The sequence below is a fragment of the Astatotilapia calliptera genome, chromosome 9 (assembly GCF_964374335.1).
Source record: "Astatotilapia calliptera chromosome 9, fAstCal68.1, whole genome shotgun sequence".
Classification (NCBI taxonomy): domain Eukaryota; kingdom Metazoa; phylum Chordata; class Actinopteri; order Cichliformes; family Cichlidae; genus Astatotilapia; species Astatotilapia calliptera.
The window spans coordinates 30,407,513-30,424,483 of NC_137430.1; the positions used below are offsets into that span (position 1 = coordinate 30,407,513).

General features: G+C 41.6%; 2 protein-coding genes across 5 annotated transcripts in view; both read right to left on the bottom strand.

The window, feature by feature from the left end:
* Positions 1-16,971, bottom strand: part of LOC113028823 (uncharacterized) — a 270,569-nt gene that overhangs the window by 81,049 nt on the left and 172,549 nt on the right. The gene's annotated exons all lie outside the window — the stretch shown is intronic.
* On the bottom strand, positions 224-11,640 carry LOC145431174 (CD276 antigen-like). Of its 2 annotated transcripts, none has more exons than XM_080306741.1 (6): positions 11,225-11,640; positions 5,950-6,264; positions 5,609-5,875; positions 4,972-5,268; positions 4,038-4,138; positions 224-3,426 (listed from the first exon to the last, which is right to left on the bottom strand). In XM_080306741.1, exons 1-6 carry the CDS (start codon positions 11,280-11,282, stop codon positions 3,346-3,348), a joined length of 1,119 nt encoding a protein of 372 aa, XP_080162867.1. In that variant the 5' UTR covers positions 11,283-11,640; the 3' UTR covers positions 224-3,345. The 2 variants fall into 2 exon arrangements, with proteins under 2 accessions (XP_080162867.1, XP_080162866.1); XM_080306740.1 differs by having other exon boundaries at positions 224-3,474; positions 11,225-11,638.

Consider the following 16,971-nt stretch of genomic DNA (forward strand, 5'->3'; position numbering starts at 1 on the left):
AAGTAACCAAAACATAATTTTCAGTGTCATTAAAGAATTAATACCTTCATTATAATTATTTTCTTATTCCAGAAACAAGGGTAATAAACATTTGCTTCAACTATCTAAAAGTCTGAAGGACAATATAGAGACAATAGCTGCATTTTACAGCATAAAACAAAGTCCTTGTCATTGTTTAGCAAAATATTAGCAGAATAAACAATACTGTGCAGAAAAGTCAGAATGTATTTGCATTGACTCTTTATTTTGAACATGTGTATAACACGTATTAAAATAGTACGACAACAGAGAAGAAAGGGACAAACAAACAAAGCAAAACAAAAGCAAAACAAAGCAATAATAATCATAAACAACTTAGAAGCATAAACTCATTTAATCCCACCCCCTTTCCACTGTTTAGTAATTAACATGTATTTTTATTCACACACACGCATGTACGCGCACACACACACACACACACACACACACACACACTTTAGTGTTATACAGATACAGGGAAGCTTTAAATTTAATTCCCCCTTCAAATTGTATCCCTGTTCTTTTTTAGAATTTTTTTTTTTTTTTTTAGAATATTGGCAGGAAGTAGGTTGTTTATTGCTTTATACATAATTTGTGCAGTGAGAAAATAAACGTAAAGTCCTCATATGAGGATGTAGGATCTTAGGAGGCCACTACAACTAGATTTATGCACATAAATGTCTTCATTTTAGGGACTATGTTGTGCTATGAGCATGTACATGGCAATAGTGGGAAGGAAAAACTCCCTTTAAAGGAAGAAACTGTTAGTCACAGTTGAAGCGCCCTACTGTCAGATGGCTGCTGTTAAAGCTGCAAACTGTGCAGTAGTTTGGTGGTGGTGGTCAGAGGGCTCGGTGGCGCCAGTGTCCGGCAGCCTCGCCTCTGTCAGTGCGCCCCAGGGCGGCTGTGGCTACACTGTAGCTGCCATCACCAGTGTGTGAATGTGTGTGTGAATGGGTGGATGATTGTGTATAGTGTAAAGCGCTTTGGGGTCCTTAGGACCAAGTAAAGAGCTATACAAATACAGACCATTTATCATTTACCATTTTAGTTTGCGCTTTGGTGGAGCTGAAATGCATTAAGTGCCTTAGAAGCACAGAGATACTTGTTTTAATGTGTAATGCAATTAAACTCACACTGTCTTATAACAGCACTGAAATGACAGGATATACTGTGTCCATCCTTTCTTTCTCATTCAATAACTGAAAAACTATTTTGTAATTAAAACCTTACCCACCAGGGGGCAGCGCTGTTCCAGAAAGTTTTACTTTGGTTGCCAACCCTGCAATAATAAGAAAAGCAGCAAATATTCTGCCACGAGGAATTTGAGGCCCCATAAAAAATATCACTTTGGACCCCAGCACTTTAAATTTGCAAACCATGACAGCCTTAAAAATATTACATTAGACAGACATGGATCCATATTCTGCTTCGTTAAATCAGTGAGTCTTTCATCCTGTGTTCTGTTTTTCTTCCTGTCTCTTTAGGGAGTAATTCATTCCAACTGTGTTCCCACCTGTTGCCCATCCTCTCATTATCCTTTGTCTTTGCCAGTTTCCCGAATCACCTGAACTGGTTCCTTTCAGTGTAGAATCAGAATCAGAATCAGAATACTTTATTGATCCCTGGGGGAAATTATTTTTTGTTACAGTGCTCCATTTTAAACCAACATTAAGACAAGACAGACAATACGCTAACTAAGAATAGTACAATATATACATATATATACATACATACATACATAAGAAGTTTACTCTGAGCCCGTTTCAGGGCTCAGAGGGGGGCAGGGGGCAGGGATAGCTCAGTAGGTAAAGTGGTCGCCCTATGATCGGAAGGTCGGCGGTTCGAATCCACTTAACGGCTACCCTGAGGTACCCCTGAGCAAGGTACCGTCCCTACACACTGCTCCCTGGGCGCCTGCTTAGTGGGCTGCCCACTGCTTCACTGAGTGAATGGGTCAAATGCAGAGAAAAACAAGTAATTTCCCCATGGGGATCAATAAAGTATCCATTATTATTATTATTATTATTATTATTATTTTCGGATGGCTGAAGTCCTCACCATGTCTGTAAGGGAGAGGCCAGCCAGCCTTCAGAGAAAGTTCATTTATGCTACTTGTCTCTGTCTTTGAGTCACTATTCAGAGCTATGACCATAGGCGAGGGTAGGGACATAGATGGACAGGTGAATCATGACTTCACTTTCATGCTTGACCCTCTCTTCACTAAACCGACAGATGCAGCGTCTGCATCACTTCATCCATGTCCACAATCTCCTGCTGCCCTCACGAGTGAAAAACACCCCGAGATACCTAAACTTCTCCACTTGGTGCAGCAACTTGTTCTTGACCCTGAGTGGACTTGTCACCTCTTTCCAGCTGAGGACCACAGTTTCAGACCTGGAGGAGATGTTAATTATCATTCTGCTGTGTCCACCTGATGTAACCAACATAACCTCATCATCTACAAAAACCAAAGATGAGCTTCTGAGGACACCAAAGTGTAAGACTTTCATGACATGGTTGAAGAAAAAGCCAAATTTACAGTGTGGCACCATCATGACTAGAGATCATCTTCTTAGTGCAGGTCTTTGGTTCTTTTGACACAGGGAACATGAGACTCCTGGGTTCTGGATCAGCTGGTTTGGGGACCTCTGGATACTGAGCCCCTGGATCAGTTGGATAAGGACACTATAGTAGAGGTCTGCGCGGGAATGTTTTTTTAGTCCCGCTCCCGCCTGCTCCCGCAAGGTTTTGTACCGCACCCGACCGCTCCCGCTGTATATTCAGTCTTTGTTCACCCGCTGCCCGCTTAGAATAATTTTCTACCCGACCCGACCGTTCCCGCTAAATTTAGATCTGGTTTCCAAAATCTCACATTTAAATGGGGTACCACCAAAAAATAGAGATAACAGATAAAACTGCAGGTTGTGCAATGATTGTATTTATTTTTCTTAAACAAGATGCATTTATCTGTCAACATGCAACATTTATCTTTTAACATGGAAAACGTGTTGCAAAAATAAAATAAATAAAAACGAATACAGCATTGTGGCCTACTGCAAAAAGCACTGATCCATGCGCTCAGTGCGTGTAACAGGCGTGAGCACTGGCTGTACCAGTGCTCAATTAGAATGAGGAAATCACAGATATGCTGTTCCGAAAAAATGTCGGGCACGCTATATTTTCAGACCGCCCGCTCCCGTTCAAATTACACCAGAGTTACCGACCGCTACCGCATTTTATTTGGAAATTTATTCCCGCGCCGCAAGAAATCTGGTCGGGTCCCGCGGCTCCCGCGGGACAGCCGCGGGAATGCAGACCTCTACACTATAGCTCTGGCTGCAAAGGTTCAGGCTCAGGATTTGCAGTCTCAGACATGGTCCTGGTGTTGGTAACACTCTGCGTTGACTGATGAAAAGAAGCAAAATCGCTGCAGTGAAAACAGGTATTGAGTTGCTGCAACGACAAACAGGAGCAGAGCTGCAGTAATGAATAACAAATCAATGACAAACATAAAATAGCTGTTAGATTATAGCATGGTCACAATCATTGTTGTACTGCTGAAATTTACCTTTCACTCTGTGAATCTAACTTAAATGTGTTTAGTAACAGTAGTTCAATAATCATCAACTCCAACATGAACAGCAAAGTTTCCCTCATGATGGCAGAATGATGCAGACAGACTAGCTCAGCGTTTCCCATCTCCTCAGTTACCTAATGTGTAAATATTGTGTAAGTTTCTCACTCTCCTTTGTCTCATTGTCCCTCACAGTTGTGTTCTCCATCAAAGTACATTTTCCCTGCTGAGCTGAAGTTTTAATTTTCCTCGTTTTGTTACTCATGTTATATTGTACTTTGTTTCAGTTTAATAGAGACACCTTTTTATTTTATTCACCTGTGTTTCCGAGTCCTGTGTTTGAGCCCCACTCCAACTACTCAGTCAGCCCATTCAGCTTTACCTTTTCAGTTTCGATGGTGCAAGCTAATAAATTATGAAAAGTGCAATACAGGCCTCTTACCCTTCTCTGTGTGCTGCAGATTGCAGCAGTTGTCAATAGGCCGATCAGTACAATTCCAGACCCCAAAGCTGTGACAATGGCTACAAGGTTAATGTGACGTCCTGAAACAGAAGAGTCAATTTCTACTAATAAATTGGATTGCCTGGATTTCCCCTTTCACTGTATATATTCTGCACTGATGTTGTAAATAAACTTTGGAAACGTCAACCTGCTCTGCGCTTGAGTCCCTGCTATCGACCCTGACACAAACTACCTTTGTTCATTAATTAGTTTTGTTAAAAAGCTTGTATACATTTGTATGTATGCACTTAAATGTTGAGTGTTGTTTTTGATTGAACAGACAATATCAGTAAAAATGTGACATTTGCTGCACAAAAAAAGAATGGTTGAGATGCTCATAGGGCCCTATTACATTGTTTAACTGAAATACTCAGAAGCATAAAGAGGTTCAATCCAAAAAGAATTGCGAAAGACAGCTCTATTTTTAATAATCTTGAATTTCTCTTTATCAACGATCAGATTTCCTATTTTGAATATTGAAACATTATCATTTCAAAAAAAACTATTAATATTAATGCAAAAAATTTTTTTTATTGTTAATAGTCAAATAGAAGTTTGAAGGTGATATCTTTTCATTAAAAGGTTTTCCCTGCAGTGGGAACTTCCAAAAAACTCACTTAAGAAATAATAATAATAATAATAATAATAATAATAATAATAATAATAATAATAATAATAATACAGATGAATCAAGTGGACCAATATGACATTGCCATATTTTCTCCACTTGAAAAACTAAATCTGTTGGGCATCTTTCCTGGCCTTCAGACAACAATTCTGATTGGTAAAGTACCACACGGGACAGGCAAAAACAAACAAACAAAAAGAACCCCCAGCACTTATTTTCTGACTTTTTAGGTTAACTTAATCTCACCTTTGATTATTCTCAGGTGGATGTGGGTAATGTGAGTCCCCTCAGCATTACTGAGCTTACAGGTGTACATCCCCTCCTGTTTTGTAGATAAGTCCTTTAGCATGAGACTGCCTGACTTGGACACATTCTTCACCTTCTCCCTCCACTCGTCTGACACAGAGTAGGTAAAGTTGGTCCCAGTCTGGTTCACGATGGTCTGAGTCTGGTTGAATTTCCAGACGAGGCTGAAGTTGGTGAGTGAAGCGTTTGGCGAGGTGCAGGTGATTGTTACACCAGTACTGGGACCACTGATATGAGCTGAAAGACAACGAAAACCACAGTAGATACTCCAACTACAAGGAAGCCCTAAGCAATCGGGTCCCCACCAATACTTTAACCCGAACATTCCCACACAATTCAGACCCAGTTACATGTATCCAAGGTAAACATCTGCATGCATATAATCACAGTGAATTTATTACAAGTGATGCCATGTCCTTAACTACACAGCTCTTCTCAGGCAATACTCGAGTTTGTTATTTTAAACCGAAAGCACAAGTGACGTCTTGTGTGTATGTCGTACTGGGCCTGAGTAGCTGATCCACCTACAGTTGCTCTGCACCAAAGTTTGAGAATCTCAGTTGGTTGAAATACTCACATAGTCTCTGCAGAGTGGCTCTCCTCCTGTTCCTGCGAGTGCTGATGGTGCAGATAAAGAGCAGGTCATAAACACCGGCTGAAAGCATCAGAGAACTGCTGATGTTGTAAAGCAGCTGCTCAGTCCTCTCAACTGTGGTGGTGTTAGTGAAGGTGATGTTGGATGGAGGGCTGGTGGACCAGGAGAGCTGAGGTTCAGGGTAGATCCCCTCTGAACGGCAGCTGATCCAGTTTTCAACCTGATCAAGACTGACTTCTTTAACTGGAGCTGAAATAAATGAAGATTACAAGCAGTGAGCAATCTTTATAAATGAGCTGATGTTTACTGCAATTTTCTCATACCATCTACTTTTAGGTTGACAAATGACTCCTGGTTTCCCATGATGGTGCTGGTGTGGCACTTATATCTGCCCTCATCCTGAACCTCCACACTTGTCAGCTGGAGTGAGGAATTTCCACTGGAGATCTGGTCCTTGAACACTGAAGTCCTGTTTCTGAAGCACTGGTCTTGGTGTCCAAACTGGTTTTTGCTGTGGTAGTATGAGTGGACACGAAGGTCTCTTGGTGTCTTAAACCAGTGGATGACGATTTCTTTCCCAATCTGGGAACTGCATGGTAAGATGCATCTCTCCATAAAATTACAGGATTCCTCAGTATCTGAAACAGACAAACACAAGAAAGGTTCAATTTGGGGAAAAAGCATGCTAGAAGAGCTTCTGCTCTGAGCAAATATATTGGCATGATGCGTCTTAAGAAATGAGACCAAGCATTTATTTATGACTTCATCTAAAAATAGATCTGCCCGTTTTATTTCAAATAAGCATCTTTCTAAATCAGTTTGATAAGCGTCAGTAAACTAAACAGGAGAAGATGAATAAATCTTACATTTCTGTGCAAGGCACTTGAGGGTTGGCACACAGATAATGTACAAGAACTGAAGGGGATGCACAACCAGGATGCCTGAAGAAGGTGAGATCCCTGACTGCTAACATAGCTTATTGCAGTCAGACAGCAACAAAAACATGTAGAACTACAGGAAAAAGGTGCTAAATGAGACAAACTGGCAGAGCAACGTCAAAAGGGTCTGTAGCTTCAAATTTAAAATGCAGAAACAACATCCAAGCTATTTTGTATTATTTTGCAAGCAGAATTAACACACCAATTAGAAAATACGTTTAAATGTTTAAATGAAATCAGCTTTCTGAATCTAATAGTATTGCTGGTAAAATTTCACAAATATGTTCAGATCTTCACACTGACAAAGGAAATCCTTTCCTGGTTTGGGAGACATTTCTTTAAAATCTTTCTTTAAAAGGCAAAAGCCTGAACTCATTGTCTCTTCTGCTATAAAACAAAAAAACAAAACAAAACAAAAACAAATGTAAAGTGAACTAAACTAACCTAGCACATTTTGCACTTTGTGATTTTGCACACCTGTTGAATTACCTGAAGCAAATATTACTCAGCCAATCAAATCACATGATGGCTACTTTAAATCAGCAACAGCATTCAGGGAGAAAGGTGCTAGACAGGCTGGTCTGAGTGATTCATACAGAGCGGATCTACTGGGATCTTCCCACACAGCCATTACGAGGATTTACAGAGACCTGTCTGAAAATGAGGACATATCAGTGAGTGCACAGTCTCTGGGCGAAAATGCATTGTTGTTGTTGATGCCAGACGCCAGAGGAAAACGACCAGACTGCTTTGAGCTCATAGGACACCAACAGCAACTCAAATAACCACTTTTTTTTTTTTACATCCAAGATAGAAGACAATCTGTGAACACACAACCACAAGTGTAGTTCTGGTGGAAGGCAGTGTTAAAGACCTCTTTTTCTCTGCACTGTCAAAAGAGGAAACAAAATGGGTTCAATTTAGTTTTAGTCTTATTTATATGAGAAAACCTCCACAATCAGATGACCCTCCCCCATGAGCAAAAACTCCCCTTTTAACAGAAAGAAGCCTCCAGCAGAACCAGGCTCAGGGATGGGAAGCCATCTGCAGTGACTGATGGAGGAAGACAGGACAAAGACTGTGCAAGAGAGCCATGGATTAATAATGACTAATGTTTAAAAGCAAAATGATGTAGAAACACACAGTGAATAAAGAGAAGAGAGTGAAGAAAAAAAACTCAGTGCATCATGGTAATGTCTTAGCAGCCTGGACCTATTGCAGCCTAACTGAGGGAGGATTCGGAGTCACCTGATCCAGCCCCAACTATATGCTTTAGACTTAAAACTTTACTTTTTGCTAATCTTAATCAAGGATCAAGGAGACAGAGATAGTGTCTGTCTCTTTGATTCAAACTAGCCTTCTACTCCTGTCTTCTACTTTTAGATACTCAACGAACAACATGTAAGCCTGCAGTGTTAGTACAAAGTGCTCTAATTGGGTAATATGGTACTATAAGATCTTTAAGATAAGATGGGGCCTGATTCAAGACCTTATAGGTGAGGAGAAATTTTACATGTGATTCCTGATTGACAGGGAGCCAATGAAAACAAGCTAAATATGCATTCTTTTTCCTAGTCGCTGTCAGTGCTCTTGCTACAGTATTCCAGATGAACTTTTAGAAGAACGTGACAATGAATTAGTCCTGCATAGAAGTAATAAATGCATAAACTAGTTTTTAGCATTACTCTAAGACAGGATGTTTGTAACTTTAAAGATAGATGTGGGACTGCTCTCTTTGACAAACGCAAGAAAAAGAGTCCCATGTATTTGTTAAATGTGCGCATGAATTACATATTCTCCTCAAAAAGAACTCAAAGACTGCAACAATTTTGCTGGAGGCCAAGATAATGCCATCCAGAGTAAGCATCTGGTTAGACAAAGTGTTTCTGAAATACAACAGCCTCAGTTTTATCTGACTTCAGTGCGAGGACCTAATTTAGAAACAGTCAGTGTCACCGTGTCAAAAAGCTGCTGCCGTGGTTTGCCGAGTAAGCAAACTGCCATTTTAGTTGCTGAACTGTTGGGAATCATTTGAGCAGACTAATGAGTCTGAAAACTTGCAGCGTTTTGCACATGCTTTTCTCTGAAAACAGTGTGGCATACAAGCTAAAGCAGAGGAGACTGAAGATCAATATGTTTCTTTTAGTAAGGGTGAGCTTATCTGTTAGAAATTGTGTTGCTGAGGCATTTATCCAAAGCACAGCTGTGATATCCTGAAAACTGAAGTCTGTGTGTAACAGCTGACCTGTATGATGTAACATCAACCATTACTTTCCGCCTTTTAGTGTTAGACAGACGTCTAAAGATAGTTTTGCTGTGGTGCAGAGTGCTAGGAAATTTGGTCCAAGGACTAAGCTCTTTGTGCAGCTGACCTCATTAAATATGTATGAAGGCTTTCTTTAGTGTTATCGATATATCTGAGGGCTTCTTTATTACGACTAGTCCACCTTCTAAACCTGAAATCTCTGACATAGCTCACTTGTACGGTGTGCAGAACTACACAAGATATACATAAAATATATAATTTACTGTCAGATCCTGACTCATCAATACACTGAAATATAATAACCTGTCTTTTTATTTTGACCTCTTTCTTTAAGGATCACCACAGCAGCTCACCTGCCTCCATCTTATCCTAGCTTTGTCCTCTATTACCTGATATCCTTGATTCTAATCCTGTCCATCCTCATCACTCTCACTGAAAATCTCATTGGGAGATCTCTTTCTGTCACAAGTCACCCCTCCTCACACTCATCTCTACTCACTACACCCTGCCTGTGCTCTCTTCTTTCACCAAAATAATCTAACACCCCACCTTGAACCAGTCTGTCACGCCTACTGCACACCTAACCACTGTCTCTCCGTCCTCATACATGTCTTACACCAGCCTCACATTTCTGTCACTCCTGACTTCCTCATGCAGTGCTGCACTTCCTTACTTAACACCCTATTACACACTTTGTCTAGATCCACAAAACACAATGCAAGTCTTTCTGGCCTTCTCTACACAAAGCAAAAATCACATCTGTTGTGCTCCCTCAGCATGAAGCCACACTGCTGCTCCCGGATTCTTTATTGTATACTGCAAGATTCAGACATTGATCTAAAACACTGCTGATCTTCCAGAATCAAATTACTTGCCGTATTTTGACACAGTTTTATGCATCATGGATCTGAGCGGTGTTGAAGAGCTGTAGGACTGCATTTGTGCTCGACACGGACTGATTTGTGGCTAACAATGTCAGAGACTGAGAATACTTGGGGGAGGGGGGGGGGGGGGGAAATCACATTAGGTTACATATTCACTTCATCTTGTGGTTCCCCTGAGGCGCTCTGAAAGGGAATGCAAATATATTTTTAATTAGGTTAATGGCAGAGATAACTGTGCCCATGGGCCAGATTTACTGATGCTCTGCACCACAACAAAACCTTATTTAGATGTTAACAAGCTTCTGTCAGAGTTTAAATGAGACATGCAGCATGTGTTTGTCAGACTTACTCTTTCACAACGCAAAGGTTTGGCGACAGAATATTATGAGAACAAGCCGCACAAAAGGGTTGCTGCACGCAGTTTAGTGTTAAATGTTACGATGAAAAAAGCAAGTGTTATTTTGGTTAAGAGATTTGTGATTGTTGGAGAGTTTGTATGACGCATAAACACCGTTTTAAATTTACAGGACTCCTCAGAATCTGAAAGTTTAAAACCGTAACACTTGAAAAGGTCCAACTCAGGAAAAACAGCTTTTAGCTGAACGAGCTCGTTCTCTGACAGAGATACTGCAACATGACGAGACTTCAGAAATTCGCTCAAACGTTTATTTATGACTTCTTCCTCTGAAAATATGTTCAACCATTTTATTTCAAATATGCATTTTTTCCTTCATCAGTTTTACACACTAACATTTTTTAAAACTAGAAGAACAAGAACACATATCTCTGTGGTGAAGCTGGAGAAGACAAAAGAAACAAGGGATTTCTTTCTCTGAGGCATACTCATCATCAACATCAAGTCAGTGTGTCTCATAGAAACCCTGTCAGACACACAGGTGTGATTTTGAACTGCTGAAAATCATCAATTCATCGTATCATAAAGGAATTCTTTGCACCCAGAAACACTGAGACATAAGTGGAATAAAAACAACCCGTTCTGATAGCAGCTGACACGGAGTCCAGCGGCAGTTATTCAGGTTAAATTATCAGCACCATTAGTTAACGTGGGCGGTTTTTTCAGAATCAGCAGCAAATGTCAAAAAGCTGACAGGGTGACCATGTACGCAGAGAACCCGGAGTTTCCACGGGAGCTGATAGGTTATGCCACAGAAACACGCTGGAATGAATCCAGGCAGATGGCCTTTATTTATTTATTTTTACATGTATTAATGTTACTCTGCATTATTTACAGATAACATTGACACGCATCTGCATGAGCTGTAGAAAAACCATTTCTCTTTCCTTCAGCGAGGCTTTTCGTTTTGTCAGATAATTTGAAACACCGGCAGTGTTAAAACTCCTAGACTGGACACCGGATAAATTACCGGGACAACCGGTAGACCGCGGAGTGGAGCCACCCGCATTGTCTGTGAAAGGCGACAGAGATCGTGTACGAAGTCAAAGCGAATGGACCTGGGCCATAAAACAAAAACAAGCAGAAATTTCTTACCTTCCATTGCGAGAGTCCACAAGCTCAGGAGGGACAGGGCAAGCAGACACCGCTTCATCGTCCCCTCCGCGTTAAAGCTTAAAATCGTTCAAAACTTTATTAAAATAAGAGGAATGTTCACGTTTCTCCATGCATGCATCGCAGCTCTCACAAGAGGTGCCCTGTAAAGTAACCATCCAGTATCCAATAAAAACGACTTCAATCAACTCCGTTAACAATATATCATATGGATACAAGCACGTCCAGGCCTATAAATATGACCCATCACCCGCACTCCCAGCAGTCCCGTGGATTTCTTGAAACCATGCAAGCCATTACGGTGCAGAAGGTCATTGGACTGACGGGGAGCGGCAGACTGCTCCTGTTGTAGTTCTCCCCTGACGACAGCATCCTGGTCAAAGGTCATTTTATTTGCATATTTGATTGAACAGCACTGATAAAACAGAAAATATTTATGCCAGTATCGGGAGAAATGTGGATTTGCATATGCAGTGTGCAGATTGTGTCCACTGTGATTTTCTTACTGCACTTTAATGTAACCTCTTCACCCCACAATCGCCTTGATCTCTGCACGCACACAAACACGCAGACACAGAGGATATGACGATGCCATCTGTTATAAGCTCTTACTTGCTGGTGTTAGTTGCAGATGTTTTTCCTTTCAGAAAGCATTTTATCTCATGACAGCAGGAACATTTCGACGGTCATTCATACATAAAAATAGATGACTTTCATATATTAAGACTAAAATGTCAGTTAGTGCAGTTTTTGACATGTCTGGTCAAATGCAGTACAGGCACAGCTAATGCAGATTCAGTTTTGCTTTTATCTGAAAATAAATCAAATTAAAAATCCTCTGAAATGATGACATAGTGAGTTTGGATATTACATTTGTGTTACTGGGGCGATTGCGGCTCAAGAGTTGGCAGTTCGTCTTGTAATCGGAAGGTTGCCGGTTTGAGCCCTGGCTTGGACAGTCTCTGTCGTTGTATCCTTGGGCAAGACCCGTTGACTACTGGTGGTGGTCAGAAGGCCTGGTGGCGCCAGTGTCCGGCAGCCTCGCCTCTGTCAGTGAGCCCCAGGGCGGCTGTGGCTACTATGTAGCTTACAGTCAGTGTGTGACTGGGTGGATGAGTGAATGTGTAAAGCGCTATACAAATACAGGCCATTTACCTAAACTGTGCTGTTTGTCAGGAACACTTGAGGCCAAAATAGATAACTGATTGTCACAGCTGGCAAGAGTTGGTAGTTATATACAGTCTGTATAAGCTTGGTTAATTTAACAAACATTTTTGAGGAGATAGTTGTTCCAGTAGTTTACAGTAGTTAGTTAGTGATTAGTAATCAGAGCCAGTGTGACTGAGCAGAGCGTGTGAGCGCGAGTGGATTTATGAATGTGAGTGGCTCAGACAGGGCCTGTCCTGGTCTGTTGGGTGGCCTGGCGAACCCTTCCTCTGCCCATAAAGATAAAACTTTATTGATCCCACCGCGGGGAAATTTGTGCGTTACCTCAGCTCAGGTAGAGATAGCAGAAGGAGAATACAAAAAATACAAATAAAATACAACAGATACAAAATAAGTAAAATAATACACTATATATTTTATATAGTGAGAGACAGTATGCAAATAGCAGACAAATCAACAATACATCTCTTCCAATTAATGGCTAATTATTATTATTATTATTATGTTAAACATGGTCCAAAACATTCAATAAGCCAGCGGTCCCCAATCCCTGGACCGGTTGTTTGGCACCGGGCCACAAGAGTTGAGGCTTGGGTGTGAAATGTGTAGTTTTCAGGGTTTTTATCAGTTTTCAGTGTTATTTTGTTATCGTTTTTAATTGTTAACTCTGTTTTCCTGGGTCTTTTCACGTGTGTTATGAACAAATCTTCTTTTTTCGGTACCAGTACTGGTTTTATTTTGTTGTATTTATCCGCGACACCAAAAGAGCCAGTCAATGAAAATATTGTCGGGCATAAACAGGTCCGTGGCGCAAAAAAGGTTGGGGACCCCTGCAATAAGCCACATCAGTGTCAACCATCTGTCTACTGCTTACTACCATAGCCAAGTGGCTAACAAAGGTAAAATGAACCCCCAAAAGTTGATTCTGTTCATCCGGATGTAACATTTTCAGTGGGAGAAACATTTTGGCGGTCATTCAAGTCACTTGAATGACCGACGGCTGTCCCGGGCTCTGTGGGGCCGGGCAGCGCTGCTGAACTGGGCCCCGGTCCGGATGGGCCTACAGAAAGTAAAAAAATGGTTGTTTTTTTTTAGCTGAAATAATAAAGGATTACTTTTTAATAGACTAATTAATATAGACCAAGGGTGGCAAAAGTACAGACATTCTGCACTTAAAAGCACAGATAATTCTGTTTAAAATACGCTGATAAAAGGTCAAGTACTGATTCAACTTCTTTACTCAAGCAGAGATATTTGAAAGATCTACTTAGGTGAGAAACAAAGTATTTGTACTGCATTTCTTCCCACCTGTGAAATGCACAGAAAGATGTAAAAATATTTTTAACTCAGATTGTTGTATTGGACCGCTAAGGTTACAATAATATGACTGGATGTGCATGTTTTGAGTAGGTGGGTACTTTGTCCCTGGCCTTCTATAGGATTCAAGCTCTGAAGTCATTCAAGGTAAATTAGAAACAATGATGAAACAAGAACAATGAGGTAAACACCAATGTGAAATTAAAACGTTATTTATGTTTATAAAAAAGATGCACATAATATACAATGAAAAAGCATGATTGAAAATTAACAATGCAAAAACAGAATGTAATCAATTTACTAAATTTAGTAAAAACTGTAAAAAAAAAAAGTTTCAGTATTAGTTGAGAATGTGAAAGAGACTTTGAGTTAAACATGATTTATATTTCAGAGATTGTCACGGTTCTGGGTTGGTTTGACCCAGCATTTTAAGTTCTTATATTTTGGTTTATTTTTGAATGATGGATCGTATCGTTTCCCTGGTGCCTTGTTGATTATTATTATTATTATTATTATTATTATTAACCTATTTTCAGTGATTCTGGTTTAGGGGTTTGTCTCATGTTTAACATAGTTTGAGTTCCATGTGTTATATTCTGTCTGCCTCTTTGTGTCTGCGTCCTTGTGTGATGTTTTCTTGTTTCCTGTTTTATTGTGAAGGTCTGCGTCTCATTTGAGTGTATTCAGTTTTACCTCCCTTGTCTCGTCTCGTTAGCCTAATTTCCCCCAGCTGTGTCTCCCTCCTGTTGCCCATTCCCTGATTACTTCCCAGTGTAGATTCAACTCAATAGTTTAAAGTGGTTATAACTGCACCTGTAATAAAGGCTAATTGGGTGCCAATATGTTTAAACATCTAACTACAATATCAATACTGTAGATTATATTATTAATGCAATGGTAATGATGATTATTAACAATAGCAGCAAAATAATTTCCCTGCTCTCCACACAAGGGACCAGAGATGCAGGCAGCTTCTGAAGTGAGTGAGATTAAACCTTGAGACATTAAATGGTGATGCAGGGAGACGTAGAGAGGATGCAGGGAAACCACACAGACGAACCAGCAACACACACCAGAAAACAGGGCTGAAATACACACAGGGCAATCAGGGAATGGGAGACAGAGCTGACGGGTGTTGAGAATAATAGACTGCTTGGTATACATTGGAGTTAGAGACACTGTAGTTTGTGATTGCTTGCAACATTATAACATGGCAGTTAATGGGTGTAAGAATAAAAAATAGAAAACAGGCCTGGATTGGGAACAAAGAACTGTGGTGCAGGGCAGGAGGACAACCAACCCCCACGAGTAGCACGAGTTACTGAGGGCGAGGGCCGACAATTCCCAGTGGACACTACCTTAAAAGGAGATGGGGGTCAGGGTGTCAGCACCCCTGGCCACTGTACCAGTGTATTTCCATTGTGGGGGTGTTTACTGTAGGGGGAGGAGACCAGAGGTTATAACTAACTGTTGTGTGGAATTCTTTAGATCAGCCTTTAGAATAGGACTGCAGTGTGCTGATCTCTGAATCAGAGAGAGACCAGCATTGTCTCCTAACACAAGACTAAGTAGAGAAGTAAAGAATACAATAATCTGAGACACTGACCTTCAAAATATAACAGAAACTCACACATTCAAAGACACAGACTAAGAAATATGGAGTTGACACAGAGGAACACAGGCAGGAATGACTAAACTGAGGAATGGTCCTGGGTCGGTGAGTTTGTTGTTATTTTCTATTTTCTTCTGATTTTGTATTAGTTGTTAGGATTTGGTTCTGGTGTTCAGTGTTTTATTATCCCTATCTGTGTTCTTCCCCCTTGTGCCTTGTCCGTGTCCCTGAGTTTGTAAAACAGTTTGTGAGTTTTCTGTTTTACTTTGAAGTTCTGTGTTTCGTCGTGTCTAATTAGGTTCAGCTGTGTTCCCCTCTGGTGTGTCATTCCTTCATTACCTTGTGTGTATTTATAGTGTGTGCCTGCCTGTGTTCCTCGTCACTCTGTGTGATTTGGTATTCCCCATTTCTATCTACTTTCCTTTCTCCGTGTCTTTCCTGCATGACTCCCCGCGTCCTTATGGTTTCAGGTAGTGATGGCCAAATGAAGCTTTCTGAAGCTTGTATTGAAAAACGGTTCATTAACTCAAAGCTTTTCAACACAGTCCTCTCTGGTGACATGGCCACAACACCAAGAAAAGCACAGTGGGGGGGACTGTGGAGAAGGCAAACGAACTCAACAACTTCTTCAACAGGTTTGACCAGCCCACAACCCCCCCACCCTCACCTTCACTACAGAGTCCTCCCCCCACTCTCCTGCCTCCCTCGCTTCCCCCCCTTCCTGACACCATGACACCCCCCTCCTCCAATCCCTCTCTCAGCAGCAAGACATCTCCCCCCCTCCCCTCCTCCCAAACATCTCCCAGTGTCACAGTGGATCAGGTCAGGAGGCAACTGAGGAAGCTTCGCCCCAGAAAGGCAGCAGGCCCAGACAAGGTGTGTCCTAGGATGCTTAAGGCGTGTGCTGCTGAACTTGGGGAGCCGCTACAACGAGTCTTCAACCTCAGTCTGCGACTGGGGAGAGTGCCCGCCCTATGGAAGACATCCTGCATCGTCCCGGTCCCCAAAAAGAACCGGCCCAATGAGCTGAATGACTTCCGACCGGTGGCACTGACGTCACATCTTATGAAGACTCTAGAGCGGCTCTTCCTCAACTTCCTCCGACCACAGGTACAACATGCCCAGGACCCACTACAGTTTGCATACAAGGCGGGTGTCGGAGTGGAGGATGTCATCCTGTACCTCCTACACAGAGCCCACTCACACCTGGATGGGGGAAAAGGCACGGTCAGGATCCTGTTTCTTGACTTTTCCAGTGCCTTTAATACCATCCGGCCCTGTATGCTTCAGGAAAAACTGAACAGGATGGAGGTGGACCCCTGCCTGGTGGCTTGGATCTCCGACTACCTCACCGACAGACCACAGTACGTCAGGCTGAAGGACATCACGTCTGACACAGTGGTCAGCAGCACAGGAGCACCACAGGGAACTGTGCTGTCCCCTCTTCTCTTCACCCTGTACACCTCTGACTTCTGCTACAACTCTGAATTATGCCATATTCAGAAGTTTGCAGACGACACGGCCATCATGGGGTGTATCTGGGATGATCAGGAAGAGGAGTACAGAAGTCTGGTGAGGAACTTTGTCGCATGGAGTCACACAAACCACCTGCAACTCAACACCTCAAAGACTA

Coding starts and splice junctions, on each gene's coding strand:
- LOC145431174 (XM_080306740.1), bottom strand. CDS start 11,282: ATGAAGCGGTGTCTGCTTGCCCTGTCCCTCCTGAGCTTGTGGACTCTC. Junction 5,269..5,608: donor AGCCACTCTGCAGAGACTAT/GTGAGTATTTCA, acceptor GTTGTCTTTCAG/CTCATATCAGTGGTCCCAGT. Junction 4,139..4,971: donor CCACCTGAGAATAATCAAAG/GTGAGATTAAGT, acceptor CTTCTGTTTCAG/GACGTCACATTAACCTTGTA.